This window comes from Hyperolius riggenbachi, chromosome 5, assembly GCF_040937935.1.
Source record: "Hyperolius riggenbachi isolate aHypRig1 chromosome 5, aHypRig1.pri, whole genome shotgun sequence".
Lineage (NCBI taxonomy): Eukaryota > Metazoa > Chordata > Amphibia > Anura > Hyperoliidae > Hyperolius > Hyperolius riggenbachi.
In genome coordinates this window covers 406,875,848-406,903,791 of record NC_090650.1, presented here as the reverse complement: position 1 = coordinate 406,903,791, position 27,944 = coordinate 406,875,848, and the positions used below count along the sequence as shown (strand labels likewise).

Below are 27,944 nucleotides of genomic sequence, written 5' to 3'. Positions count from 1 at the left end.
ACACACACACACACACACTTACACACACACACACACACACACACACACACACACACACACACACACCACACACACACACGCGTACACACACTTACACACACACACACACACACACACACCACACACACACACACACACACACGCGCGCACACACACTTACATACACACACACACACACACACACGCACACACACTTACATACACACACACACACACACACACGCGTACACACACTTACACACACACACACACACACACACACACACACACACACACACACACACACACCACACACCACACACACACACACACACACACACACACACACACACACACGTGCGCACATTATAGCCACTGACATGTGTGCACTCAAGTCGTTGTGGTAATCTGTGTGTAAATCTATAAGATACAGCATTATACTGGTTTGTGCTTTTGCCCCCTTATTTGTTTCATATCTTTATCAATTTCTAGAAAGCAAAAAAGTAAAACAAAAAACAACAAAAGAAGATATTAAGGGGCAAGTTGTTTTGACTAACTTTTTGGCCTGCTATGTGTTTCAAAGTCATGGTATAAATGAGGTTAAGAATATATACAGTATACAGTATATATAGAGATATCCCGTGGATAAAGTTTAGTTTTTAGGGCTCTTATTGTATAAAAATTACCTTTAATTTTAATTTTGCCAGTTTTTATACTTTTTCGTTAACTGGGTATAGAAACTGTAATATGTAAATAAGGGGAAAAGAATGCTAAGGGGGAAAAAATGAATGGAAAATATTTTTGAGTCACTCCTAAGTGCTCTAAGCAGTGTTCCCCAACCCTGTCCTAAAGGCCCACCAACAGTGCATGTTCTGTGGAAATCCACAGAGGTAGATCATCAGCTCTGCTGAGACACTAATTACCTCACCTGTGAATGTTTGTGGTTTCCTGCAAAACATGTACTGTTGGTGGGCCTTGAGGACAGGGTTGGGGAGCTCTGCTCTATAGGAAACGCTTCTGCTAAGTACCTGCTCCGGGGTAAATTGTATGACTGCATGTTCATGTTAATCTTGTTAACCATCTAAACATTTTTGCCACAGTAATTATAAATGGCCATGGTATAGGCTGGGATTATATTATACAAATCTATACCGAAAATAATAACAGCAGTTATGGTAAATTAACTCCACCCAGGAGTCAGAATTTAGGATAAGCAAATCACAGCTCCTTACGAGATGATTCAGCTCATCAGCTACTGTGCTAATTGTTCAGTGATTTGGAATCCCGACCTTCTCACTTTCTAGGGAAAGTGATTTACAGGTTAGCAGAATTTCAGATCCTCCCATAATGATGAAAATAATATCCATAAATTCTACTTTTTATAGTGGGATAAAACTCTGACATAACAGTTAATAAAAATGTGTTTTCTTACTTGTTATTACCCATACAGTTATCATATTTGCTTTCGTGCACAAGTAATATTGCCTGTTTACAAATGACTAGTTCCTAAAGTACAGTTTATTTGCTCTGAAAGCTGCCATTGCATTTTACTGCATAGCTGCTGTATTTATGCATTAAAATAGATCTAGTAATCACTAGCTCCTATGCTTCTCAGCTCAGTACAGCTGTTTCAGGCTGTAACTAATTGTAGCAACAGAGCAATGTAAGCAAAAGATCATGTTATCACCTCTTCGGATGCTGCCAGAAGCAGCCCTCTGAAGCAAGGAACTTTCCACTGAAGAACAAAGTGCTGTGTTTAATTAAAGGACAACTGAAGCAAGAGGGATATGGAGGCTGCCATATTTATTTCTTTTTACGCAATACCAGTTGCCTGGCTGTCCTGCTGTTCCTCTGCCTCTAATACTTTTATCCATACACCCTGAACAAGCATGCAGCAAATCATGCATTTCTGACATTATTGTCAAATCTGACTGGATTAGCTGCATGCTTGTTTCTGGTATGATGTAGTCACTTCTGCAGCCAAATAGATCAGCAGGGCTGCCAGGCAACTGGTATTGCTTAAGAGGAAATAAATAAGGTAGCTTCTATGTCCCTCTCACTTACGGTGTCCTTTTAACTGTTTGAATGCTGTTCTGCTACACTTTTTTTTTTTTTTTGTGGTAGTAAATTTTATGCTGTAAATAATCTTTTAGAACAAAGAGGTAATGCTGAGTTTTATACAACTGTAAGCACTTTCCTCCCAACGGACTCAGAGCTCTGTATACAGCACTCGGGCTGCCTATGAATTTTTCCTACTGGAACCATGCGGAGAAGATTTTGCCATAATATATATCTTACGACGATCACAACAGTCAGCAGTTTATAACTATATGAAACACTGAAAAGAAAAGTAACTTCATCTTATCCAGATGTTCAGCGGATCCTTCAGGAAGGAATTCATTTAGGAAGCAAATAATGACGACGGGTAATTTATAAACGTGGTTATTTTGTGATGATGATGACTGCAAGACCCCCCTTTATAGGAAGACAGTTCAGAGTATATTGCACATGACTGTATTAATTATTTAATGCGCTTTTTTCTGTACGGCATGGAATTATTTCGGTGCCAATATTGCTGTTTTCGCTGTATAAAATCTGCAAGACGTACCATCCAGTTGTTATGATAATACATCCATTGTTTATTATGCTATGAATTATTTAATGAGCTTTTCTTTAGTGGGGTTTGAGCCACATAGACGTTATTTAATTGCAGTTATTATTTGTACATATAGAGAATATGCTGATATGCTCTTTTGATTGTTTTATTATGATTGCTGAACCAGTTTGGTTAGTTTTATTTTGTGCATGTATGCAGGTGTACAGTCTAATTGTTTATTTATGTTGTGCAAGTACACAGGTGTACAGTCTGTTTTTTTGCTTCATTTGTGCAAACATACAGTAGGTGTACAGTGTATTTGTCTATTTGCTTATTTTGTGCATGTACGTAGGTGTACAGTCTTTGTTTATTCTGTGCATGTACATAGGTGTACAGTCTGTTTATTTTGCGCATTTACATAGGTGTACAGTCTGTTTATTTTGCACATGTATATAGGTGAACAGTCTTTGTTTATTTTTTGCATGTACGTAGGTGTACAGTCTGTTTGTTTATTCTGTGCATGTACGTAGGTGTACAGTCTGTTTATTATTTGCATGTACGTAGGTGTACAGTCTGTTTATTATTTGCATGTACATAGGTGTACAGTCTGTTTGTTTATTTTTTGCATGTACGTAGGGGTACAGTCTGTTTATTTTGTGCATGTACGTAGGTGTACAGTCTGTTTATTATTTGCATGTACGTAGGTGTACAGTCTGTTTATTATTTGCATGTACGTAGGTGTACAGTCTTTGTTTATTTTGTGCATGTACGTAGGTGTACAGTCTTTGTTTATTTTGTGCATGTACGTAGGGGTACAGTCTGTTTATTCTGTGCATGTACGTAGGTGTACAGTCTGTTTGTTTATTTTTTGCATGTACGTAGGGGTACAGTCTGTTTATTCTGTGCATGTACGTAGGTGTACAGTCTGTTTATTCTGTGCATGTACGTAGGGGTACAGTCTGTTTATTCTGTGCATGTACGTAGGTGTACAGTCTGTTTATTCTGTGCATGTACGTAGGTGTACAGTCTGTTTATTCTGTGCATTACGTAGGTGTACAGTCTTTGTTTATTTTGTGCATGTACATCAGTATACAGTCTGTTTGTTTATATATTTTGTGCATGTACAAAGGTGTACAGTCTATTTGTTTGTGTTGATAGGCAAGTTCTTGTTAGGTTGTGGAATTATGCATATATATATATATATATATATATATATATATATATATATATATATATATATATATACAGTATATATACACAATATGCTTATCTCCCACTGATGATTGTCACAGAAGTGGACTAAAGTTGATAAACCTGTGATAGACAAACTGTGAAAAAAGTGCTATGGTATTGCATATTGAACAGAAATAACATATATGGTATACATTATACATTTAAATTGTTTTAGTGATTAGCTGCATGCTTTAGCCAGCTGTCCGACTCACCTGTTAGAATGAGGAAGGAGATAAGCAAAGAAACAGACGGTTTGCATTACAGCTTCAAGGACAACAGTGCTATTTATAAACACATAATTATCATGTATTTATATAGTGCTGACAACTTCTGCAGCGTTTTTACAGAGTCCATAGTCATGTTGCTTAAGGTGGCCATGCGCTGATTAATATTGTCATTATATGATCAGAGAGAGGATTTATCTAGTTGATTGCCTCCACACACTGCACACAGATTTTAAATCGATTTCAGCATATTTTATTTGAAAATTGGTGTGCATGGCATGGTACCAGCCCCCCCACCCCCCCACGGTTCTCACCTATCCGCCTGGCTTGTGTGGTCCCTGTCGGTTGCTCCTCTTAACTTCCTGTTCCCTTTCGCCTGTTAGTGTAACGCAGGGGACAGACACTAGGGGCGCTGTGACCACCAGTGTCTATCCCCTGCATTATGTCACACAGGCGCCCGAGACAGGAAGTGAAGAATATGCCAGGAAACAGCAAAGACCGTGTCATGCGGCAGGCAGGTCAGAGTACCTTCTCATCGGTTGCCGAACTGAACGTGCTCCCATTAACCACTTAAGGACCACAGGCTTTACCCTCCTCCGTCGCTACTCCTGCTACTGCTGAAATTCTGTTTGTCCCCACGTTTATTGCCTGATGAAACAGGCGTGGCCTGCGAAACGCGTTGCACTTTTGGGGTACTATATAATAAATGTGATTACTATTATACAGACAGTCTTTCGTGTCAGCTTTATGGAGGTAAGTCCACCGCTTACTCCAAGCCAATTTTAAAGGTTTTATCCACTTTTACCCTGTTGGGCCTCTGTTCCCCGTTTGCTGACATTCCTAATACTGGGGCTTCCCAACCCAGTCCTCAAGTACCTTTCAACAGTGCATGTTTTGCGGCAATCCGCAGAGATAATAAATCAGCTCTGCTGAGACACTAATTACCCCACCTGTGAGGGCCTGTACACACTGAAAATCGCCAAGAAAGATCGCCAACGCAATGCGATTTGAGAATCCTATGCGTTTTTCTTGTGGTTGCTAATTGGCTAAAAAATGTGACCTCTGAAAAAACGCAATGCAATCACATAGCAATGCGTTAAAAAGCGATTCAGTAACTGCGATGGCGATTTTCTAAAGATGCATCACACCACTGTGTACAGGACATCAGGATTTTCATTCTTTTTTTAAAGGGCTTTGCGATTTATAAACACATGCAATTTAAAAAAAAAAAAAAGCAGCGAAGCCAGTGCATACAGGCCCTGAATATTTGTGATTTCCTGCAAAATAAACCCTGTAGGTGGTACTTGAGGAAAGGGTTGGGAAGCCCTATTGTATGTGCTGTTTTTTTTTGTTTTGTTTTTTTTCTCCCTTTTTATTATAAGAATTATTATTTAGTATGTGTAGCCAGGGCCAGATTTACCATAAGGCACTGTAGGCACATGCCTACAGGCGCCTGATGATGGAATGGCGGCTCCCTTCACTCCCCGAATGCCCCCCTCCCTTCTTCCCTATGTAGAGTCCTGATGAGAGTGTAAATGTGAGGTTACTCACCCAGCTCTCTGCATTCCACTGACGAGATTTCCCTTCAGTCAGTAGCACCTCTAGCTACTTAATACTGAGGTTCCTTTAGCCACCTCATACTTGAGGGCAGCTCTAGCTACTTAATATTGAGGGTACTTCTGGCTACTTAATACTAAGGTGGAACCTGTAACTACCTATGACGGGCAAGAGAAGTAAGGGAGAAGTGACAGCTGGGACAGCCAGCACACTTGCGGTGAGGTTTGGCGGGGGTTTTAGGGTCATGGAGGGCAAAGTCTAAGGGTGCCAGGCCATCTGTGCCTATAGGCTCCTGTAAAACCGGGCCTTTGTGTAGCTGTCACTTGTAGGCCAGTACGGATGTGACATAATGCAATAATGCACTGCATAGCTCCCGTCCTGCTAGTGTGTCAGGAGGCAGCAGCAACTTGTCATTGGTCGATAAAGTTATTTTATTTTTCCGTTTGTTGTCATCATAAAGTTTTAAAAGCCCGTAAAGCATTATGCACCCGGTGATGTGTGCGGTGATGTGTTTTCTGGTTGTGAGTGTTCATGGGTGTCCTGGTATGAATAAGCTAGGAGGACTCTTGTGTAATAATGATGCATAACAATGCTCGGCGTGAGCGATGGGCTGATGCTGTTTCCATACATCCCTTTCTGCTCTATAATGTATTATGATAGAAAGTACAATAACCTACTGCAATATACCTAGGTGCATGATTGTGTACACATGCGCACACACAATGTCCACATACACTGTACACACACAAGCTTACACTGTGTACACAGGCACATACTCTGTGTACACACACACTCTGAGTGCGCACACACAGTGTACATAAACATGAGCATGCACACACATGCAAACATGCTTTGTAAACAGGCACAAAAACTGTATATGCACACTCTACACACATGCTGTAGGGGGAAAAAAAAACACTTTAAAGGGGTTCTGTGGAGTGTTAAAAAAAACAAACAAAAACAGACACTTACCTGGGGCTTCTATCGGCCCCCTGTAGCTGTCATGTCCCGCGCCGTCCTCCTACAATCCTCCGCCGCCGGCAAAGGTCAATTATTTGTCTAACAAGACGAATAACGCGCGCTCCCGCTCGCGTCTCCAGGGACTTACTACACAGGCACAGTACGAGGTTTTCTCATACTGCGCCTGCACAGTAAGCTCCCAGAGACGCGAGAGGGAGCGAACACGCGCGCTGCCGCGCACCGCAGTCACACTGGAGGAATAATTGGACTGACGGCGGCTAACGGATGATCGTAGGAGGACGGCGCTGGACATGACAGCTATAAGATAGAAGCCCCAGGTAAGTGTCCGTTTTGTTTTGTTTTTTACACTCCACAGAACCCCTTTAAGCTACATAAACTTCCAATAATTCTTGTACAACTGGAATCAGGAAACGATCCTTTGGGAGACAATTGGGGGACAAATGTTGTATATACAGTTACAAAGTTGGTAGCCTCCATTATTATCACTGTCTTTGAATCCTTTGCAGAGATTCACTCACTTCCTGTCCTGTACCAACAATAGGAAGTGAAAGAAATCTCTCTGACTGGGATGCAGACATTAACACCCTGTCCGACAACAGGAAGTGAAAGAAATCTTTTTGACAGTGATGCAGACATTAACACCCTATACTGACAACAGGAAGTGAAAGAAATCTCTCTCTCTCTCTCCATGTACGGGGATCATACATGGTACAATGTTTTTTTTTTTATTAGATAATTTAATTTGATTATTCCGTTAGATCGAAAATAAACATTTTTCCAACATGTCCAATTGGATTTTTATTGAGAAAACAGGATAATCGTTTGTTTTTATTGGACCATGTATGGGCACCATACCAGTGATGCAGACATCAACACCAACTTGGAGACATTTTAACCCATAATCACACCTGGACAAGTACTAGAAAAAAAAAACTAAAAAAAAAGGTTTGGCTTAAAGGACTACTGTAGGGGGGTAGGGGAAAAAAGAGTTGAACTTACGTGAGGCTTATTATGGTCCCCTGCAGATGTCCTGTGTCCACGCAGCCACTTACCAATGCTCCGGTACCCGCCTCCGTTTCACTGGAATTTCCGACTTTAAAGCCGGAAAACCACTGCGCTTACGCGGTTGCGCCCCGCTCCCGTTGACGTCACCAGGAGTGTACTGCGCAGGCCCAGTGCAGTCTGTGCCTTTGCAGAACGCTCCTGGTGACGTCAGCAGGAGCGAGGACACAGCCGTGCAGGCACAGCGCTTTTCCGACTTTAATGTTGGAAACTCCATAAGTGAACTGGAGGCGGGTGCCGGAGCATCAGTGAGAGGCTGCGCGGGCACAGGATGTCTGTGGGGGACCATTAGAAGCCCCGCCGGGTAAGTTCAACTCTTTTTCCCCCGACTCCCCTACAGTATTCCTTTAAACTTTTTTATTTCTTATTAAAATAACATTTTAGCAAGTACAGTACTCCACTTAAACCTAACTTATTTGTGTTTTGTTAGTTACTCTTCTCTGTGTAATTTTTTTTCATTTTTTTATTTTTATAGAGCAATGCAAAACTGTTGCTAACAATTTACTGACGCGTCGCACTGCCCCATAAGTCACTGTTATTGGAATATAAAGTTTAGTCGGAATTTTCACATTATGATTCAGTGATTAGAAGCAGGGAAATGCGACCTGATTTATGAAGAATAATTCATTTATTGCCGCTGCCTGCATTTCATTGAATCGAATCCAAGCGCAATTATAAGGAATTTATCTGCCAAATAAAAGCGAGAATTGTAACAATAATATTTTAAGAGAATAGGCAAGTTCCGCATGGTTCTTGTGTTTTAATCAGGACAATAAATTAGGAAAGGAGGAGATTTGGCAGCGAGAAATGAACTAATACATAAAAGCTGAGCCAATATCCTGATCACATCTGCCAACACGTCCCAACCATCCACAGGTTCTCTTTGATGTTAGGCAGGTGCACTCTATTCTCATTGTAGATAGAGAGCCCGGGTACGGTCGCAGGAACCAACACCTGCCGGCTTTTCCTGACTCCCTGCAAATAATCCAGTTACATTCTAAGCAACTCTTGTATTCCCTGTAGAGATACAGAACATAAGGATGGAATACGGTCGTCAGTCTATCCTATGACAGTTTGTACAGAGGATGCTGCAGTTCAAACATGACCTGACCATCCATCATGACCGTTATATTATCCTGTAACACTCTGCTTATAGATCACAGTATTTGCAACATGACCGGACCTCCGGACATCACCAAAACATTATTCTATTACACACTACTTACAGTAATGTCATTTTGCTTTCTTGAGGCAGGGAACACACTTGACTGTTTTCGTATGTGTTTTCTGCACAGAAAAACTGAGAACTCATGTTAATCAATGGGATAGTTCACACATTATTTGTTTTTCGCGCGCAGAAAAAAAAATGACATTCTGCATTATGATTCTGCACATTTTGTCAGTTTTCTCTATCAATTACATTAACTGCTGTGAAAAAAACGCCCACGTTTCCCTGCATAGAAACACACTTGGTGTGCAGAAAAAGTATGCAAGAAAACGCGCAGAAAACTAAAAGTTAAGTGTGTTCCCTGCCTACAACAGAAGGTACAACAAAGACCTCAGTATCCGGCACCAGCGGGGATCGCCTGGTACCAGATACATGTGCTTGCCGGTTGGATGAGCAACCAGCCAAAAAAAGCACAACCCCCCTCCCGTGCAGCTTAAAATACTCACCGAATGTCCCGAGCTGTCTTCTAACCTTCCTGTAGCTCGTAGAAGAAAAAATGACTCCCAATTATTGACTGAATTAAAATAGAATCAGAATCAGAATCATTTATTTCGCCAAGCATGACTGGGTCATGCCCAGAATTATTTTTGGCACAGTACATATAGCTCAGGGAGAAGACATAGATAGAAACAGATATAGATAGATAGCAGTGACAGCAAAGGCATCAAGTTCACATTATATTACAGCATTACAATATATGCATCACAGTCCCCAGTGTGACTCTGAGGTGACTGGCAGGTAGTCTTTTGGGCTGGTTGGTTCGGTCAACTGATCAGCCGTAGCGCAGCTGGCTCCGCAGCTCGTTGGGGCTTGAATTGACGGTAGTATGTGGAGAGAATTTAGGAGGTTGACCGCTGAGGGGAAGAAAGAGTTTCTATGTCTCACGTTTTTTGTGGAGATGGCCCGTAGCCTCTGGCCCAATGGCAGCAGGCTGAAGTAGCGGTGGCCTGGGTGTGAGGGATCATTGGCATTCCTCAGCACCCTGGATTTCAGTCTTTTGTTGTGTAGTAGGGCAAGTGAGGGGAGAGGGCACCCAATGATCCTCTCCGCTGACCTGATGACCCTCTGTAGTATGTCCTTGTTACTGGCGGTGGCGCCGGCATACCAGACCAAGATGGAAGAGCAGAGGATCGACTCGATAGTGGCGAGTAGAAGCTGGTTAGAATCACTTGAGTCATGCCAAACTTTCTCAGCTGACGGAGGAAGTAAAGTCTCTGCTGGGCTTTCCGTTGGGTGGCAGTGATGTTGGGCTTCCAGCTTAGATACATTAGTACAGTATGACAATTTCTGTTACAGTAAACTTCTGATATAGTAAACCACTTCGCCTGATCCCTTGGAGTTTACTATATAGGGATTCTACTGTATTTGCATTATTAAGATGCACATACATCTCGCCATGTTTGGACAGCCAGTCTTTTGGCCCCCATACACCGCAGGCCGATTCACTATTCGTTTTCAGCATGAAATATCTTGGGAATCGTCCGCTTCCGCCACTGTCCCCCTAAATGTTAATGTGTCCGCCTTGCCCGCCAATGTCTGTGTATTGCCCGTTGGACGGAGATCTTTCCAATATGCTCAATTGATACATTTGACTGGGATCAGTCCGAGATTGGTTGAATTGTCGATCGGGCATGTTTGTTGTTTTTGCGGCACCAATTTTCAGCAAATTCAATAAAATGATTGAATCAGATGGTTGAACGGGCCGCAACATCACTATGTATGTATGTCCAGCTTCAATCTGTTTACCACACAGATTTTATAACATTGAATATGAGGGTACTATCAAGCTTGCGTAGTGTGTATTGTATAGCCTGCCTTACACTCCCCTTAGTTCCACAGCCTTGTTCAGAGTGGATTGTGGGTCCCGTGGCTCTCACATCGATGTCTGCATAGTACAGGGGTGCAAACTCAAATATGAAGTGGGCCGATTGAGCTCTGGGACCAAGTCACGGAGAAACCTCAATGTCTAATGGCCACCTCTCTCTCTTGTAAAGTTCCCTGGTGTCTAATAGCCCCCTTCCATCCCCTATACAGTTCCTAAGTGTCCCCCTTCTTCCCCTATACGCTTCCCTGGTGTCTAGTGGCCCTCCTTCCTCATCTATACAGTTCCCTGATGTTAAGTGGTTCTCCCTCCCTCCACTATACAATTCCCTGATGTTTAGTGGTCCCCTTCTTCCCCTATACAGTTCCCTTGTGTCTAGTGGCCCCTTCTTCCCCTATACAGTCCCCTTGTGTCTAGTGGCCCCTTCTTCCCCTATACAGTTCCCTTGTGTCTAGTGGCCCCTTCTTCCCCTATACAGTTCCCTTGTGTCTAGTGGCCCCTTCTTCCCCTATACAGTTCCCTGGAGTCTAGTGGCCCCTTCTTCCCCTATACAGTTCCCTTGTGTTTAGTGGCCCCTTCTTCCCCTATACAGTTCCCTTGTGTCTAGTGGCCCCTTCTTCCCCTATACAGTTCCCTTGTGTCTAGTGGCCCCTTCTTCCCCTATACAGTTCCCTTGTGTCTAGTGGCCCCTTCTTCCCCTATACAGTTCCCTGGAGTCTAGTGGCTCCTTCTTCCCCTATACAGTTCCCTTGTGTCTAGTGGCCCCTTCTTCCCCTATACAGTTCCCTTGTGTCTAGTGGCCCCTTCTTCCCCTATACAGTTCCCTGGAGTCTAGTGACCCCTTCTTCCCCTATACAGTTCCCTGGAGTCTAGTGGCCCCTTCTTCCCCTATGCAGTTACCTGGAGTCTAGTGGCCCCTTCTTCCCCTATACAGTTCCCTTGTGTCTAGTGGCCCCTTCTTCCCCTATACAGTTCCCTTGTGTCTAGTTGCCCCTTCTTCCCCTATACAGTTCCCTTGTGTCTACTGGCCCCTTCTTCCCCTATACAGTTCCCTGGAGTCTAGTGGCCCCTTCTTCCCCTATGCAGTTCCATGGAGTCCAGTGGCCCCTTCTTCCCCTATGCAGTTCCCTTGTGTCTAGTGGCCCCTTCTTCCCCTATACAGTTCCCTTGTGTCTAGTGGCCCCTTCTTCCCCTATACAGTTCCCTGGAGTCTAGTGGCCCCTTCTTCCCCTATACAGTTCCCTGGAGTCTAGTGGCCCCTTCTTCCCCTATACAGTTCCCTGGAGTCTAGTGGCCCCTTCTTCCCCTATACAGTTCCCTTGTGTCTACTGGCCCCTTCTTCCCCTATACAGTTCCCTGGAGTCTAGTGGCCCCTTCTTCCCCTATGCAGTTCCCTGGAGTCTAGTGGCCCCTTCTTCCCCTATGCAGTTCCCTTGTGTCTAGTGGCCCCTTCTTCCCCTATACAGTTCCCTTGTGTCTAGTGGCCCCTTCTTCCCCTATACAGTTCCCTGGAGTCTAGTGGCCCCTTCTTCCCCTATACAGTTCCCTGGAGTGTAGTGGCCCCTTCTTCCCCTATACAGTTCCCTGGAGTCTAGTGGCCCCTTCTTCCCCTATACAGTTCCCTGGAGTCTAGTGGCCCCTTCTTCCCCTATACAGTTCCCTGGAGTCTAGTGGCTCCTTCTTCCCCTATACAGTTCCCTTGTGTCTACTGGCCCCTTCTTCCCCTATACAGTTTGCTGGTGTCTTGTGGACCCTTCTTCCCCTATACAGTTTGCTGGTGTCTTGTGGACCCTTCTTCCCCTATACAGTTCCCTTGTGTCTAGTGGCCCCTTCTTCCCCTATACAGTTCCCTTGAGTCTAGTGGCCCCTCCTCCCTCTCCTATACAGTTCCCTTGTGTCTAGTGGACCCCTTCTTCCCCTATACAGTTCCCTGGAGTCTAGTGGCCCCTCCTCCCTCTCCTATACAGTTCCCTGGTGCCTAGTGCTTTCCCCCTCCCCATATGGCTTCCCTGGTGATCTAGGGCTTACCCTCCAATATAGCTTCTCTGGTGGTCCTAAGAGGGCCAGACATAATGCAAAGTGGGGAAACCACCTGAAGGCCAAATCTGAGGGCTCTAAGGGCCTGATTTGGCTCACGGGCCGGAGTTTGACATGTATGGTATAGTAGGAGCGTGATTATTATGCGAGGGGCATCTCTTGCACCTGCATAGGCCACAATGTCCACTTCATGTACCACAAGATGTTCTGAACAAGGCTGTAAGCCCCGATCTGGCCCTCCAACCCTTGTCAGTGGAGTGAGGCATTATCATATGAGAACCCTATGGACATGTGACAAAATTAAAGGGAACCCAAGGTGAGAGGGATATGGAGGCTGCCATATTTATTTCCTTGTAAACTGGCAGCCCTGGCATAAGTAGTGTCAAAACCCTGGAACAAGCATATGGCTAATCCAGTAAAACCTGAGGCAGCTGAGTCAGAATACCTGATCTGCTGCATGCTTGTTCAGGGGCTATGGCTGAAAGTATTAGAGACACTGCATCAAGAGGACTGCCAAGCAACTGGCATTGTTTACAAGGAAATAAATATGGCAGCCTCCATATCTCTCTCACCTCGGGCTCCCTTTAAGGATGAGCCCACTGAATTTGATAAATTATCTTTGCCACAAAAAATAGTATTTTTCACCAGAAAATATTTTTTTTGCCAGTTTGTGTTAATGCAAGTGAGGTATTGTTCATTCAGTGTTAGTTGTTGAGCAGATCTGCTGACATCAAACCAACAAATGTTGATTAACCGCGAAGACTTTGTTTCACTTATGGACCAGTGCAGTTTTTACATTTTAGCTATGTCCCTATTTAATCAGCAATAACTTTATCCCTACTTATGACACCTAAATGAAATATATAGTTTGTTTTCAAGACAAACTAGACTTGTCACGCAAAACAAAATCCCCTGTTGCAGAGAAAAACGCTTCAAAATGTGCCATGTGGGTACATAGCTTAAATAGAAACCGTGACCAAGAATTGAACTTCATCCCAATCAGTAGCTGATACCCCCTTTTCCATGAGACATCTATTCCTTTTCACAAACGGATCATCAGGGGGCTCTGTATGGCTGAATTTCAGGTGAAACCCCTCCCACAGTGTGATGTCAGCACCTCACAGCACTGAGGTACTGACATCACACTGTGGGAGCCTTGTTGCATTGTGGGAAATAACAGCTGTTTACAACTGCCAAAAAAGCAAGCAGCATCTCTTTCCAGTGACTTTACCTGCCAGCAGTAAAAATTTCACCGTGTGATAAATGTCATAATGTAAATCAGGGAGAGGAAAGATGTTTACAATGAGAAAACACTGACTAAATCATTTAAACATAATTATTTTAAAAACTAAGCACTTTTTTTTACATTATTTTCACTGGAGTTCCTCTTTAAGTCATTAAAGTGCGAGGAGCAAACTATTAAAAGACAGATACTTACCTAAGTAGTGGAAAGCCTCTGGATAGTCCTCCTCGAATTCACTGCTGCTGCCGGGGACTTTCTTCTTCTTTGTGGCCCCGCTCCCATCTGAGTATGAGCTTCTCTGTAGCGGACGTGCATGATTAAGGTCTGCACATGCCCAGTAGAACGCAGAAAAAAGCCGGAACTTCCTTCTACTGGGCATATGCAGACTGTACTTCAGCATGCCCAGTATGGATAAACTCATAGACAGGAGTGCAGCCACAAGAGTATATTTGTTGAATATGTTCAGAGGGACCCAGCGCTGGATCAGTGAGCCCGAGGAGCATCAGGGAAGCTTCCTGCTACTGATGCAAGTAACTCATTTTTATGTTGTAGATTGCTTGAGGTTTGCTTCGTATTACCTGAATTGACACTCGTTGGTTTGATGCGGATAGACGAGTTAATGTGAGCATTGATATGCAGAATGCTGTTTATTAAGTTTTAACGTATCGTTCTTTCTCATGTAGCACTGACAAAGTACTCTGCCCCCCACAAAATGAGATACAGCGTCGGTTAAGCAAGGGAAAGATTCGTCACAAGGGTAAGTGCTCCAGACTTACCCCAAATGGGGGATTTTTACTCACGCTTCAAATCAAAGCCTCTATGCCTGGACACAGCTGAAGAGTAACTGCATGCATGTTTGGCTTGTGGTTTTGTCTGATGATGATGAGGTATATAGCAATCCTGGAAGAAATATTCATTTGCTTGTGCCCTGGATTTTCCTGAGTATTATAATACAGACTACGGGGATAATGAACCTAAACATGAACAGGCGGCATGTGCTTTCATTTGCAGGAGAGGTCTTAGCAGTGGCGTAACTACAGCTCCTCCCTTCTAAATTTTGATGGCCCCTCCCCCCTTGATCACACCCCTACCCTTGCTTCCCCTTGTTGCCCTTCATGGCCTTGGTACCCATCTCACAAGCGTCATAAAACAAGTGTGGTGGTGTGATCTTCACACCCATAACAAGTGTAGCCACAAAAACACCTGATCTAAAGTATAGTCCACCGTATCAAAGGAAGGGAAGGTTAGTAGTTGGGGCTGCCCACAGCACTGCGTCCGTCCCCCCAGGTACGCCCCTGGGTCTTAGGCCCCTTCCCCACTTGAGCACATCAAGAACCGGAAGTGCCAACGCAATGCACTTCCGTTCCAATGTGCCTTTTTCAGCAATGTGATTGCAATACCATTCATTACAATGAATGGAAATTGCAATGAGTTTACACATTTTCCTCTGCACCCACGCGTTTCGACTCCATGGTGCACTTCTGATGTCTCTGCGGATCACATCTTGTTGCCGCAAATTGCAGCAAAAAACACCAGTGTGGAGAAGTGGCCTTAAAGGAAACATGAGGTGAAAATAGCTTATGGAAACACAAAAGAAGAAACCGAGAGCCCAATATGGTGCAGTATGTCAAGACGAAAGAAATATAGTCTAGATAATCGTGATATACTCACAAGGATAGGTTACCTCAAAGGCAACCACTGGATGTGCAGGTGGGGAGAATTATAACCTGACCCCACTCGGGTAATAAGAAGTCACTCTCTGTAGATAGGAACTTTTGGGGATACACCCCTCCACCCAGGGTGGACTAGATCAATAGATAAATGGTAGTAACAGAGGCGCCAAAGTAGGATAAAAAAGTTAAAAACTGTTTTAAAAGGAGTGGGGTAGGTGGACGCCACCCTCAGGTACACAATGACAAGCAAATAAGCCATTAGAAACCAACAGTAAAATGTATCATAAGCTCTCCAGGTATGCAGCGCGTTTCACGGGTCAACAGGCCGCTTCCTCAGGCAATCAAGCTCGGAGATACACACTGCTGTGTCACGAGAAGGGCCAAGCGCCTACTGTGAGGTGAAAATAAACTGACGAGATTAAAAATTGTATCTATCATCCTCCTCCTCTTAAACATGACTTTTTAAGGTATCCCACAGTTTTATTTTATATTTTATCTACTTTTTAAGTTACTGTTTTATTGTTTTTGCTCAATGACACGTGGATTAAAATCTATGAACAATTGATCATTTTTATCTTTTTCCTGCTCTAGGAAGGCATTTTCTGCTAGGAAAGTGTTTTATGGTTGTTATTACTTATCTTTAAGGGTCATGCTATAGTCACGACCCCAGACAGAAACTTGCATACCTGATGTTTAACTCTTTCAGGCAGAGAAAGAAAAAAGCAACACAGCATAGTTATTTGTGTGCTTGGCACTATCTATCTCATCATGTCACATGTCACCTCGTGTATCCTTCAAGCTGACCATAAATACATTGATTTTACTGACTGCTTTCTTTTCAATTTGATTACTGTGATTGGATCTGCCATTAATCTATTTATACCCAATGTTGTAAAGCGATCAATTGCTCTTTGAACGGGATTAATATAAAATTGATTCCAGCAGGGGATCTATTGAAAATAGATTGAACCGCCATATCGCACCGGTCAATGCAGTGCAACACTATGAGCTGTCAATCTACCACTGCTCCCGCCCTGACCCCGATTGACCTCGATTTGCCATTCTGTCTGATCGATATTTTTGATCAAACTTTGGTCAAAATCCATCAAAAAATCTGACATTTTAAAGGAATTGATTCCCATAACAGTGATCAAATCTGCAGGGAATCAAGTTAGAAAACCGATGTGATTATGGACATCTTATCTGACTGATTCATTCCCAATCGATTTTATGCAGTTTACTGCTAAAAAAATCAAACCTGAAATGTTGGAAAATCTTCAGGCGAGGTAGGTGGGGCAGGAAAGGTGGTTAGTCAATGGCCCAATGACCCATAACTCTGCACCACAACCAGCAATATATAATTTGCTGTTTGATCAATGTTTGGTGGATTTCTGCAGAAATTTCTCGGAATTGAGAATTGTTGCCAGATGCCCTCTTTGACTACTGGTCTGCCACTTGTGTGATAGAACTCCAACAGTGCAGAGATTGGAGGGCAGGCACATGCTCTGCGGGGGTGTTCCTAGCAAACAGATATGCCTGGCCATTGGCCACCAGGGATATGCAGGGGAGGGTGTAATCATTGCCCTGGTTAGAAGAACAATTTCTGCAGCTAAATTTGTAAGTTTGTCGATCATGCAGCTTTAAACTTAGTTGAATTCCCGTTTTTTTCTCTAGCACAGGATAGATGAACTTTACATAATGTTGGAACCTCTGCATGATGTATGGACGGAACAGGGAACTCATAACTGCGCACGGATATTAAAGTTCCATTCGTCAAGCGTGGTAAAAAAATGAAGGGGAGACATTTATCCGGCGCTCATGGCGGATTATTCTAGACAGATTCCTATTACAATTTTCCTGTGTATTCCCTGGTTACATCACTAATCCTTCTGTGCCTGAGAAGTCAGGACATCAGCCCGCAAGCATTTCCTCCTCTCAGACGCAGAAAAAGAAAACCTCGCTCGTATATTAACCTCCCCGCCCCCAGCTAATGCAAAGTGTACCAGTCATGTATGGAGTTATCTATAGCGACCAATCAGATTTCAGTTATATTTAGGTAAGCATGAAACATTACATATGAATATATCATTTTTAGCCTTCCACAGCCAGCAACTAGTGAGCTGCAAAGTATTCACCATGTAAGAGCCCATAACTCTTCCTCCAGCCCCGCCAAGTTGTCAGAGAGGAGTTATTGGTTTCCACCACAGGGGTTATTAGTTGCCCACCAAGAGGGGGGGGGGGGGGTTATTAGTTCCCTCCTGGGGGAGGGAGGGGGATATTAGTTCCCACCAGGGGGTTATTAGTTGCCTACCAAGGGGGGAGGGGTTATTTTTCGGAGGGTTATTAGTTGGGGGGGGGGGGTGTTATTATTTTCCTCCTGGGGGAAGTTAATAGTTGCTCACCAAGGGTGGGGGGGGTATTCGTTCCCCTTAGGGCGAGTTATTGGAACAATGGCATGCAGAGTCAGTACAAAGTCCTCCAGCACCCAAGGCTGAGACACCAGAGTGCTCCCCTCCATCCCCAGCCGTCACACACTGGTTGCTATTAGACTAAGAGGCACCCCAGGGCCCCAAACCCCCGACACCTTAATCTCTAGTTATCTGGCTTGCAGTCACTGCCATGTATCCCCTTTTCTTATTTCTCTCTGCTTCAAACACAATAGGGGCATGATGGCCGAGTGAGTTGTGTGTCCCCTCCTACCCTGCGCCCTCTGCCTCGGCCCGGCCCTGATGGCATGATCAGCGCCAGGACCGTCCTGATCTCTCGGGCCCAGTGACCCCTCAATCCTCCCGGCTGGCTGGGTTTATCAGTTCTCGGGAAATGCACAATTCTCTGCATGTAGTTTATGCGGCTCCATCTGAAATTCATATCTCTCTATTTGTTTTCCTGTCAAGGCAACCGGAGTGATTGCTGCTCGGGAGCCCGCAGAACGTCACAGCGCTGCAGGTTGCATCAGGGGGACTGAACTTGGTTGCTCCCCTGGCCGTGCGTGCTGCAGGCGGGAGGATGCCGCTGTGTCATCATAGGCTCGGGGCTCCCGGTGTCACCTGTGCGAGTCCTGCTGATGACTCACACCTGGAGAATCTGCTGTGACGTGCTGAGCACGCCGAGCTGTGAACTGGGTCAGGCCTGGAGACTCAGTGACTCCGTCTGCAACTTCTCTTGTTTTCATTCAATAGCTGTTGCTGTGGCGACGGGAGCTTCCTGTCCTTCGTAGTGCGTGCAAGTGGTACGTCTGACCTGTTTGTAATTAAAGCTCTGATTATCATATATATTAAAGAGGAGGTCTGCAATCCTCTCTACATCAGCTCTACACATTACGCAGACATCAGGAGAGATGCACAAAGTCCAGCCATACATTAAACCAGGACTGAACTTCATCCCAATCAATAGCCGATACCCCCCTTTCCCACAAAAAAAATCTTGACCTTTTCTGGAATAGATCATCAGGGGGTTCTGTGTGGCTGATATTATGTTGAAACACCTCCCATAGCCTGATGTCAGGGCCATGGCCCTGACAGTTTCCTGTGAACCTCGTTGCATTTTGGGAAATAACGTTTTTTTCCAAATGCCAATCAAACAGTATCTCCTTCTGTGCATAGAAATCTCAGTGAACAAACATTCCGCAGGGATCACCTGACAGGAATAATTTTGCCTACTAATGGAAACAACTCATCGTGATCGTGCTGAAACAATATTGTACTGACTGATACCATCAAAATAGTGGGGTCAGTCCATTTTTCCGATCTATCCCATTAACTTAATCAGATCGGTCAGCACATTTTCGCTTGACGTGGACACAATCTCTCGCTCCTGATTGATTATAGCAGCGATCAGAAGCAATCGATCGACAGATTGACAATTGCTCGGCATCCGTCAGCGCGCGACTGCGGCTCGGGAGCGCTCTTCACATTTATTTCCTTTAAAAGGAAATAAATATGGTGGCCTCCATATTCCTCTAATGCAAGTTGTCCTTTAAGATGAAATGGGCCTCTAGGTAAGGTAGTAGCTTTGGCCCATCCTGATAGTCCTTTTGGCAAACTGAGGAGAGAGACAGGACAGAGAAAGTGGGAGTTGAGCCCCCGACATCCGATAGGCTCCAGGCAGCTGCCTAGGTTGCCTTGTGGATGATTAGAGCACACTACTCGGTACCACTACTGGCTTGTGCGGTGCTGCCCTATTCAAGGGGGCTAGTTTCCACTGCCCACTGGTCCTAAATGCATTTTATTTAACAGTGTCACACATGGGGCTTGATTCACTAAACTATGATAACTCAAATATCACACCTTATCAAAGATATCACACCTTATCAAATATAACACACCTTATCAGAGTAGCACAGTGAGCGCTACGAACCCACAGGGGCAGGACGAGTGCCATTGCCAATTAGCAGGCATAAGTTTGGAGCACTCTCTATGCTACTCTGATAAGGCATGCTAACTTTGATAAGATGAGATATCTTTGATAAGGTGTGATAACTTTGATAAGGTGTGATATCTTTGATAAGGTGTGATATTTGAGTTATCACGGTTAAAGGTGGCCATACATTGATAGATTTGCATCAGATTCTACCATTAGATAGATTTCTGATGTGTGCCACACACTAGGAACAGATTTCCAATAGATTTCAGGATGAAATCTATTGAAAATCGATCTAAATGCATCATTGCACCATTAGATCCAATGCAACTCTATGGGCTATCGATCTGCTGCCAGCAGCAGATCAACCTAGATTTTCCATCCTGTCAGATAGATCAAATTAATCGAAATCAATCAAAATCAAAAGATTTGCTGATTTGAAAGAGTCGATTTCCGTTCGATCGATGGCTGAAATCGACCAGTGTATTGGCCCCTTTAGTGAAAAGCCCCTAGTGTGAACAGCGACTGAAGGAATCCAGACCACATGAGGAAGATGTGCACTGCTCTATATACCATTTCTAGCAAGAAACATCCTTGATCAGAACTTGATCATGACATTTTGATAGTTTGTTGCCATGTGCCATCCTATGATGCATAGTCGAGGATCTAAAGTATGATTGATTATAAATCAATAATAATAACAACATCAATAAGAGTATAGGTCCGTACACATGCCGGACTGCAGACAACGACGGGTCTGTCGTCACCTCCCGCTGGGCGGGTTTTCAGCAGACAGTCCGGCGTGTGTACAGTCTGTCGGCGGACTGATAAGGCTGTTTCTGAGCGATCCACCCGGCGGATCGCTCAGAAACAGCCGTATCAGTCCGCCGACAGACTGTACTCACGCCGGACTGTCGCTGGAACGCCCAGCCAGCGGGAGGTGACGATGGGCCCGTCGTTGCCTGCAGTCCGGCGAGTGTACGGACCTTAAGGTTTCCCCTAGCAAATAGGCCCCTTTATTGCTTTGTAGTTGCAGCCTTCTACTCTCCCCTCTGCAGTCTTATCAGTACACATTCAAGTCCAGGAAAGGAATGCTGGGAGGTCCCTCCAATTTGTTTTTTGTGCCTTTCAGGGATCGTAAATTAAACCCATAAACAGTGACTGCTTGAGCCTTTGAGGGTGTTTGTGCAGGTGGGCCGGTGAGGGTCTCATTCATTGTGATTGACGGGGACTGTCAAGTAGAAACAGCCCCATATCCTGGACACTTTACAGCCCTCAAGGATTGCAGTTCAGGACCCCTGAACTGAGCAAAACAGACAAAATAGGAAATGGCTTCCAGATGTGAAGGACTGCCATCGCCAGACTCCATCCACCAATATTGCAGCAGCCATTATCTGTTCACGGGGCGCTGGCTCAAGGAATGGACGTTTTCTCCTTCTTATTACCGGGTGCTGCAAGTTGCAACAGTCAATAAAGAGTTCCAGGAAAAATCCACCGTCTGTTACAACTGATCCTAACTCCCATCATGATTACACCGGCTGCTCTGCTGTGAGGGAGAACTGAACTCAGGAGAATATGCGGAATCCTTTATTAGAGAAAACCACAATCCAGTCATCTCAGCTGTCTGTGAGCTAATAATGTTATATCAGGTGGCTCGCTTTTGTTTTTATGTGTGTATAAAACACAGCTATACCACGCTGTTCCTAAACTGTCATTTACATAGATCTCTATACCCAGAAGTCTACCTCTATCAGGAAGCACGATTTCTTCTTCTTAAAGGACAACTGAAACAAGAGGGGTGTGGAGGCTGCCATATTTTATTTCCTTTCAAGCAATACCAGTTTCCTGGCTGTCCTGCTGATCCTCTGCCTCTAATACTGTTAGTCATAGACCCTGAACAAGCATGCAGCAGATCAGGTATTTCTGCCATTATTTTCAGATCTGACAAGTGTAGCTGCATGCTTGTTTCTGGTGTGATTCAGACACTACTGCAGCCAAATAGACCAGCAGGGCTGCCAGGCAACTAGTATTGTTTAAAAGTAAATATTTGTAGCCACAGTTGGTATAGCAGAAGGCCCCCAGGGCTGGTTACCGGTTGATCATTGTAAAATGGTATGGTACATTGTATGCAAGTTAAAGACAAACTAGTGAAAATAACATAATGAATAAAATTGCTTATTATTTACAGATTTATTGATTATTTAGTCAGTGTTTGCCCATTGTAAAATCTTTCCTCTTCCTGATTTACATTCTGAAATGTATCACTGGTGGTGAGTCTGGTGACATCTTTTGTTCTGCCAGGTGATCTGTACGGAATGTTGGTTACTGAGAGTTCTATGCACAGAGGGAGATATTGCTTGCTTGGCAGTTTGAAAAAAACATTATTTCCCACAATGCAACGAGGTTCACAGACAGGAAACTGTCAGGACCTTGTTCTCTTGTGAAAGGAGGGGAATGAGCTACTGATTGTAATGAAGTTCAATCCTTGGTTAGAGTCTCTCTTTAAAGAGAGTCTGAAGCGAGAATAAATCTCGCTTCAGACCTCATAGATAGCAGGAGCATGTGTGCCCCTGCTAAACCGCCGCTATCGCGCCGCTAAACGGGGGTCCCTTCACCCCCAAATCCCCTCGGTGCAGCGGGGATCTCTTCCTGGTTGGGGCAGGGCTAACCGCCGCAGCCCTGCCTCTCAGCGCGTCTGTCAGCGCGTATCTCCGCCTCTCCCCTGCCCCTCTCAGTCTTCCTTCACTGAGAGGGGCGGAGGAGAGGCGGCGATGCGCCGCTGATAGACACGACTGGAGGCAGGGCTGCGGCCGTTAGCCCTGCCTCCAGGAACAACCAAATTTGCGACCAAGGTTTGCGGGGGTGGGTTTGGGGGTGAAGGGACCCCCGTTAAGCGGCGTTTTAGCAGGGGCTTACATGCCCCTGCTAACTATGAGCTCTGAAGCGAGATTTATTCTCGCTTCAGAGTCTCTTTAACTGATCTATAAAATCGATGAAAAAGTACAACAAAAATCTGACCATGTATGGCCACCTCAAGGGGCCTCTTCTGTGTAGAAACGTTGCTGTTTACACCCACAGCATTTTCCGTGCTTCCATTACTGCAGATAAACATCGGTGAAGATAGGGAAGACCCGCCTCACGCTGCACTAATGTCCATTACAGTCAGTTCCGTTTATAAATAATGCATCTGGTTTGTATTTAATTCTTGGGCAGATGAGTATCTGAACTGATTCCATTTAAACCTGACATCTTTTCGAACCTCTGCTGAATTATGTAAGAGCGGAGGAAGGCTGCTCAGTGACGTAGGTTCAGGCTGGGAGTGACGCAGTCCAGGAACAAAGACAAGAGATAGAAATAGAAGCAATGCCTCTCCAGCTCAGGGTGACAGGGAGCGCAGGAGGGCGGGGCACAGCCACACCCAGCACAATTTAAATAATGCTCAGCCAGCACTTCTCAGAAGGTGTGACACCCATCTCACTGCTGACAGCAGGAGAGGCTTCCACACACTCTGCAACATCCTCAGTCTGGGCTCTGACGCTTTCCCATCCCAGTACAGCTGCTCAGTGACAGTTTAAAGAGGAACTCAGGTGAAAATAATGTAATAAAAAAAAGTGCTTCATTTTTACAATAATTATGTATAAACGATTTAGTCAGTGTTTGCCTGTTGTAAAATATTTCCTCTACCTGGTTTACATTCTGACATTTATCACATGGTGAAATTTTTACTGCTGGCAGGTGATGTCAGTGGAAGGAGATGCTGCTTGCTTTTTTGACAGATGTAAACAGCTGTTATTTTCCACAATGTAATGAGGTTTACAGACAGGAAACTGTCAGGACCATGGTCCTGACATCACGCTGTGGGAGGGGTTTTACCACAATATCAGCTATACAGAGCCCCCTGGTGATCTGTTTGTGAAAAGGAAAAGATTTCTCATGGGAAAGGGAGTATCAGCTACTAATTGGGATGAAGTTCAGTTCTTGGTTACAGTTTCTCTTTAATGTGAACCTGGGGTACAAAAACACATAGATGGTATGTTCACCCAGTGTCTGTGTGGGTTTCCGCCAGTCACTTCAGTTTCCTCCCACAACCAAAAACATGCAGATAAGTTAATTGTCTTACCTCTAAATTGTCCCTAGACTACGATATATACACAGGCGTATGACAATGGCAGGGATTAGATCCAGGGTAGGGAACCTATGGCTCGGTAGCCAGATGTAGCTCCTTTGATGGCTGCATCTGGCTCACATACAAATCAGTGGGTGTTGATTCACAAAGCTACACTGCTCAAGCAGCGCAGCTTAGTGTGGCAGCGCAAGTAAGATTTTCAAAGTAGGCACACTACTGCTGTAGCATGCACTACTAACTTACTCGCGCCCCCCCCCCCCCCCCCCAAACTAACGACTGCTCCAATTGTCCCACTCTGGACCCTGTCAGGTCCAGTGACTTTGTAGGACGAGATTGAGCTAATCAAAGTGCAGGGATCTCATCTATACAGTGAATCAACCCCCAAGTCAGCTAGCTAATTGTACAAGCTGTTAGACGGAATTTCTCCTGTCTGGCTCTCTGGGAAATTGCTGATGTTGCTGAAACCCAAGAGAAGCTGAAGACATGTCTGACACTTCTGCTGCCCGGAGGATCAATTGTATACACATCACCATAGCAACGGACGTGAGAACTACTGTCCAAGTTTGAAACATATTTTATGGCTCTCACCGAATTACATTTTAAAATATGTGGCGTTTATGGCTCTCTCAAACACAAAGGTTCCTGATGCCTGGATTAGATTGTGAGCCCCTGTGAAGGGTAGTTAGTCACAAGACAATATATACGAAGCAGGTAATTTCGGCACCTGGCGCTTAGCGCTGAGCACCTTACCTTTGCGCCGTCATACCAGCAATGCTATGCGTAAGAGTAATTCAGACTCCGAATTACATCTTCTTCCGAGTTGCTACAACTCAGAATAATATTTGCCAAAGAAGTAGAAGAGACCAGCACCAACCCATTCAAAAAGCAGGGTTTATTCACTTGGAAAAATGTGAACATAAATAGCCAAAACATCCGATGACAACCAGGATGTAATTCTAGCTCAATTAGTGTATATAGCTCTTGCTGCATGCGGTAGGCTGAAGACACCTTTCAGAAACAGGTTATGCCCCCATTGCAGCCCAATATGCCCACACAACGGACAGTCGCTGTTTCGAACCGTTCTTTGTCATGTACTATCACAGAGTTTTATATAGTAAAAAAAGAGAAAACTGTTTCAGGCATTTGGCTTTTTGGAATCCCCGTGTCTGAAGCCAATCCTGATGTAATTTCCTCCCTTACTCTGGGAGGAGGGCGGCCAATGCAAACACAGACAGTCTTCAGACACTCCCACCCAGCTCTGCAACAGAAAGTGCATTGTCATTGTCACAAAAGGAGACAGAGTCATGGTGTCCACACTTGTGATATGATTCACTGTGGAGGTCTTCACAAGGATTTGGCTGTGCTAGGGCTGTTATGCTGCTCGCCTGTACCACATATGTGTACAACCACCCATAAAGGACACCCGAAGCGAAAATAAACTAATGAAATAAATGATTGTATCTTTCTCCTAAAAATGACTTTTTAAGATATTCCACAGTTTTATTTTATGTTTAAATCTACTTTTTAAGTGTTAACTGTTTTATTGTTTTTGCTCAATGACACATTCATTGAAGTATGGCAGAGCTAAAATCTATGAACTATTGACCCTTTTTATCTCTTTCCTGCTCTAATAAGCCTTTTTTTTTTTTTGCTAGGAAAGTGTTTTATAGTTAGAATTTCTTATCAGTGAGGGTCACCCTGTCAGGACTGAATCAGCCACTTACATACCTGATATTTAACTCTTTCAGGCAGAGAAAAAAAAAAAAGAAAGGAGCACAGCATAGTTATTAGTGTTGTGCTAGGCACTGTACATACCCATGTCTATCTCATCATGTCACATGTCACCTCGGGTATAAAGCTCTGTCTCTCCCCGGCAGGTACCCGCAGCAGTAACTCCCCCACCGCCCGTAAATCATTAGAGTTCTGATACTAGGCCCCCTCCAGCGGCATGGCGGCGGACTTTCCCAAGCACAGCACATCACGCAGAGCCTGTCCCGCTGGCAGAGACTTCATTATGGGGCATGTAGGCGTCCTGACATGGGAAACTTTACGCTCTAGTTTTTGTTAATATATTTACTTCTGATAGTTGATAGCGATCATTCTGAATAGATCTGGTGGTTGCCAGCCTTGTGGGAATTTCTGCTGCATTGTTCCCCTATACGCTCACTTCTTCCGCTGCCCCCTCACAGCCAGAAAGCAGAGCGTTGCCACCTATTTACAGTACAGTACATAACTCTGGCTTTTTTATTGCCGTTATGTTTAAGCATTAGTCAAGCTTCAGCTTTTATCAAAGAAATTCAATTATTAAAAAATAGGCATTTAAAGGTCAACTAAACCCAAAACTGAACAAGCTGAATTCTAATAACAACCAGGATAAGTGAATGGAAACAGTGTATAGAACCACAGCAGTGGACAGAATATCTTTTCTTGGAGCAAATGTGCATACAGGCCTAGTGTACACCAGAGCGGTTCGGCTGCGTTTTGTGATCCACTTGCGGCTGCAGATACGCTTGGGTAATGTATTTCAATGGGCTAGTGCACACCAGAGCGGGAGGCGTTTTGCAGAAACGCATACTCCCGGGCTGCTGCAGATTTTGGATTGTGGAGGCGTTTCTGCCTCAATGTTAAGTATAGGAAAAACGCAATCCGCTCTGAAAAACGGCACTTCAGAGCAGTTTGCCAGGCTTTTTTTGTTACAGAAGCTGTTCAGTAACAGCTTTACTGTAACAATACATGAAATCTACTACACCAAAAACGCTTCACAAAACCGCAAAATGCTAGCTGAAACGCTACAGAAAAAGAAGAAAAATCGTTTCAAAATCTGCTAGCATTTTGCGGATCTGCTAGCGGTTTTTGGTGTGCACCAGGCCTAAAATTGCAGTACAGCCGGTTTCCTCTTCTACCCGGACTCAGCTGGTGGGCGGGTGAATTAGGTTTGTTACCATGCAGGGGTGCCTCTAGCCATTTTGTCACTCCAGGTAAAACCTGTAGCACCCCCCTACCATGGGGTTTCACCAGAAAATACACATAGGCAGGGCTCCCCCCCACCTTCTCATAGCCCTGATACCTGCCTGCACCTATAAGGAAAAAAGCATGTATGCACAAAGGGGGACAGAAGGAGGCACAAATGGGGGACAGAAGATGGCAGAAGCGGATGTAAGGAGGCACATAGAGACAGGAGGCACAAAGGGGCACAGAAGGATGACGGGGACAGAGGAAGGTGCAGGGGACAGAGTAGGCACATGAAGACAGGAGCCACAAAGGGAGACAGGAGGCAGAGTGGGACTGAAGGAGGAACATGGGGGCAGAGGTAGCACAAGGGGACAAATAAAGGCAAAGGGGACATAAGGAGGCATAAAGGGGCACAGGAGGCAGAGGTGGCACAAGGGACTGAAGGAGGCCCAAGGAGACAGGATGCACAAAGGGCGATAGGTCAGACATGGCACAAGAGACTAAAGGAAGCACAAATGGGACAGAAGGAGGCTCAAAGGGGGGAAAGAAGGGTGCACAAGGTACAGAGGTGGCAGCTGCCTGCAACTTACGGGGAGTGGGACTTAGTCCAGGGCGGGGCTTAATCCAGCAACATGGTGCCCTCCAGGACAAATGGCACTCCTGGCAATGGCCTGTACTGCCTATGCCTAGAGGCGCCCATGTGACCATGTGACTTCTGAAGTAGAAAGAACAGTACAAGCCAGACTATATTACCCAGCATTCCTGCTCTACAGCAGAAAGCATGTGTCTACATGAGGAGATGGGACTTGTAGTTCACAGGAACCACACACTACCTGTTGTCCTTATGTATCGCACGCTCACAGGCACTGCTG

The 27,944-nt window shown here is 44.6% G+C and overlaps 1 protein-coding gene across 11 annotated transcripts in view; it reads left to right on the top strand.

Annotated features, from left to right (window-relative positions):
- The window catches only part of TRPS1 (transcriptional repressor GATA binding 1), a 415,290-nt gene that overhangs the window by 70,802 nt on the left and 316,544 nt on the right, over nt 1-27,944 (top strand). For 6 of the 11 annotated variants that reach the window (XM_068237943.1, XM_068237932.1, XM_068237933.1 and 3 more), the window contains one exon: nt 14,646-14,719. The exons of 3 other annotated variants lie outside the window; for them this stretch is intronic. Coding sequence is in view for 3 of the 8 variants with exons in the window: in XM_068237932.1 (XP_068094033.1) it covers nt 14,646-14,719 (74 nt within the window). In the remaining 5 variants the exon portion in view is untranslated. Of the gene's footprint in view, nt 1-6,076; nt 6,111-14,645; nt 14,720-18,801; nt 18,865-27,944 lie in introns of those variants that run through there. 2 more of the 11 variants (XM_068237937.1, XM_068237940.1) reach the window with 2 other exon arrangements.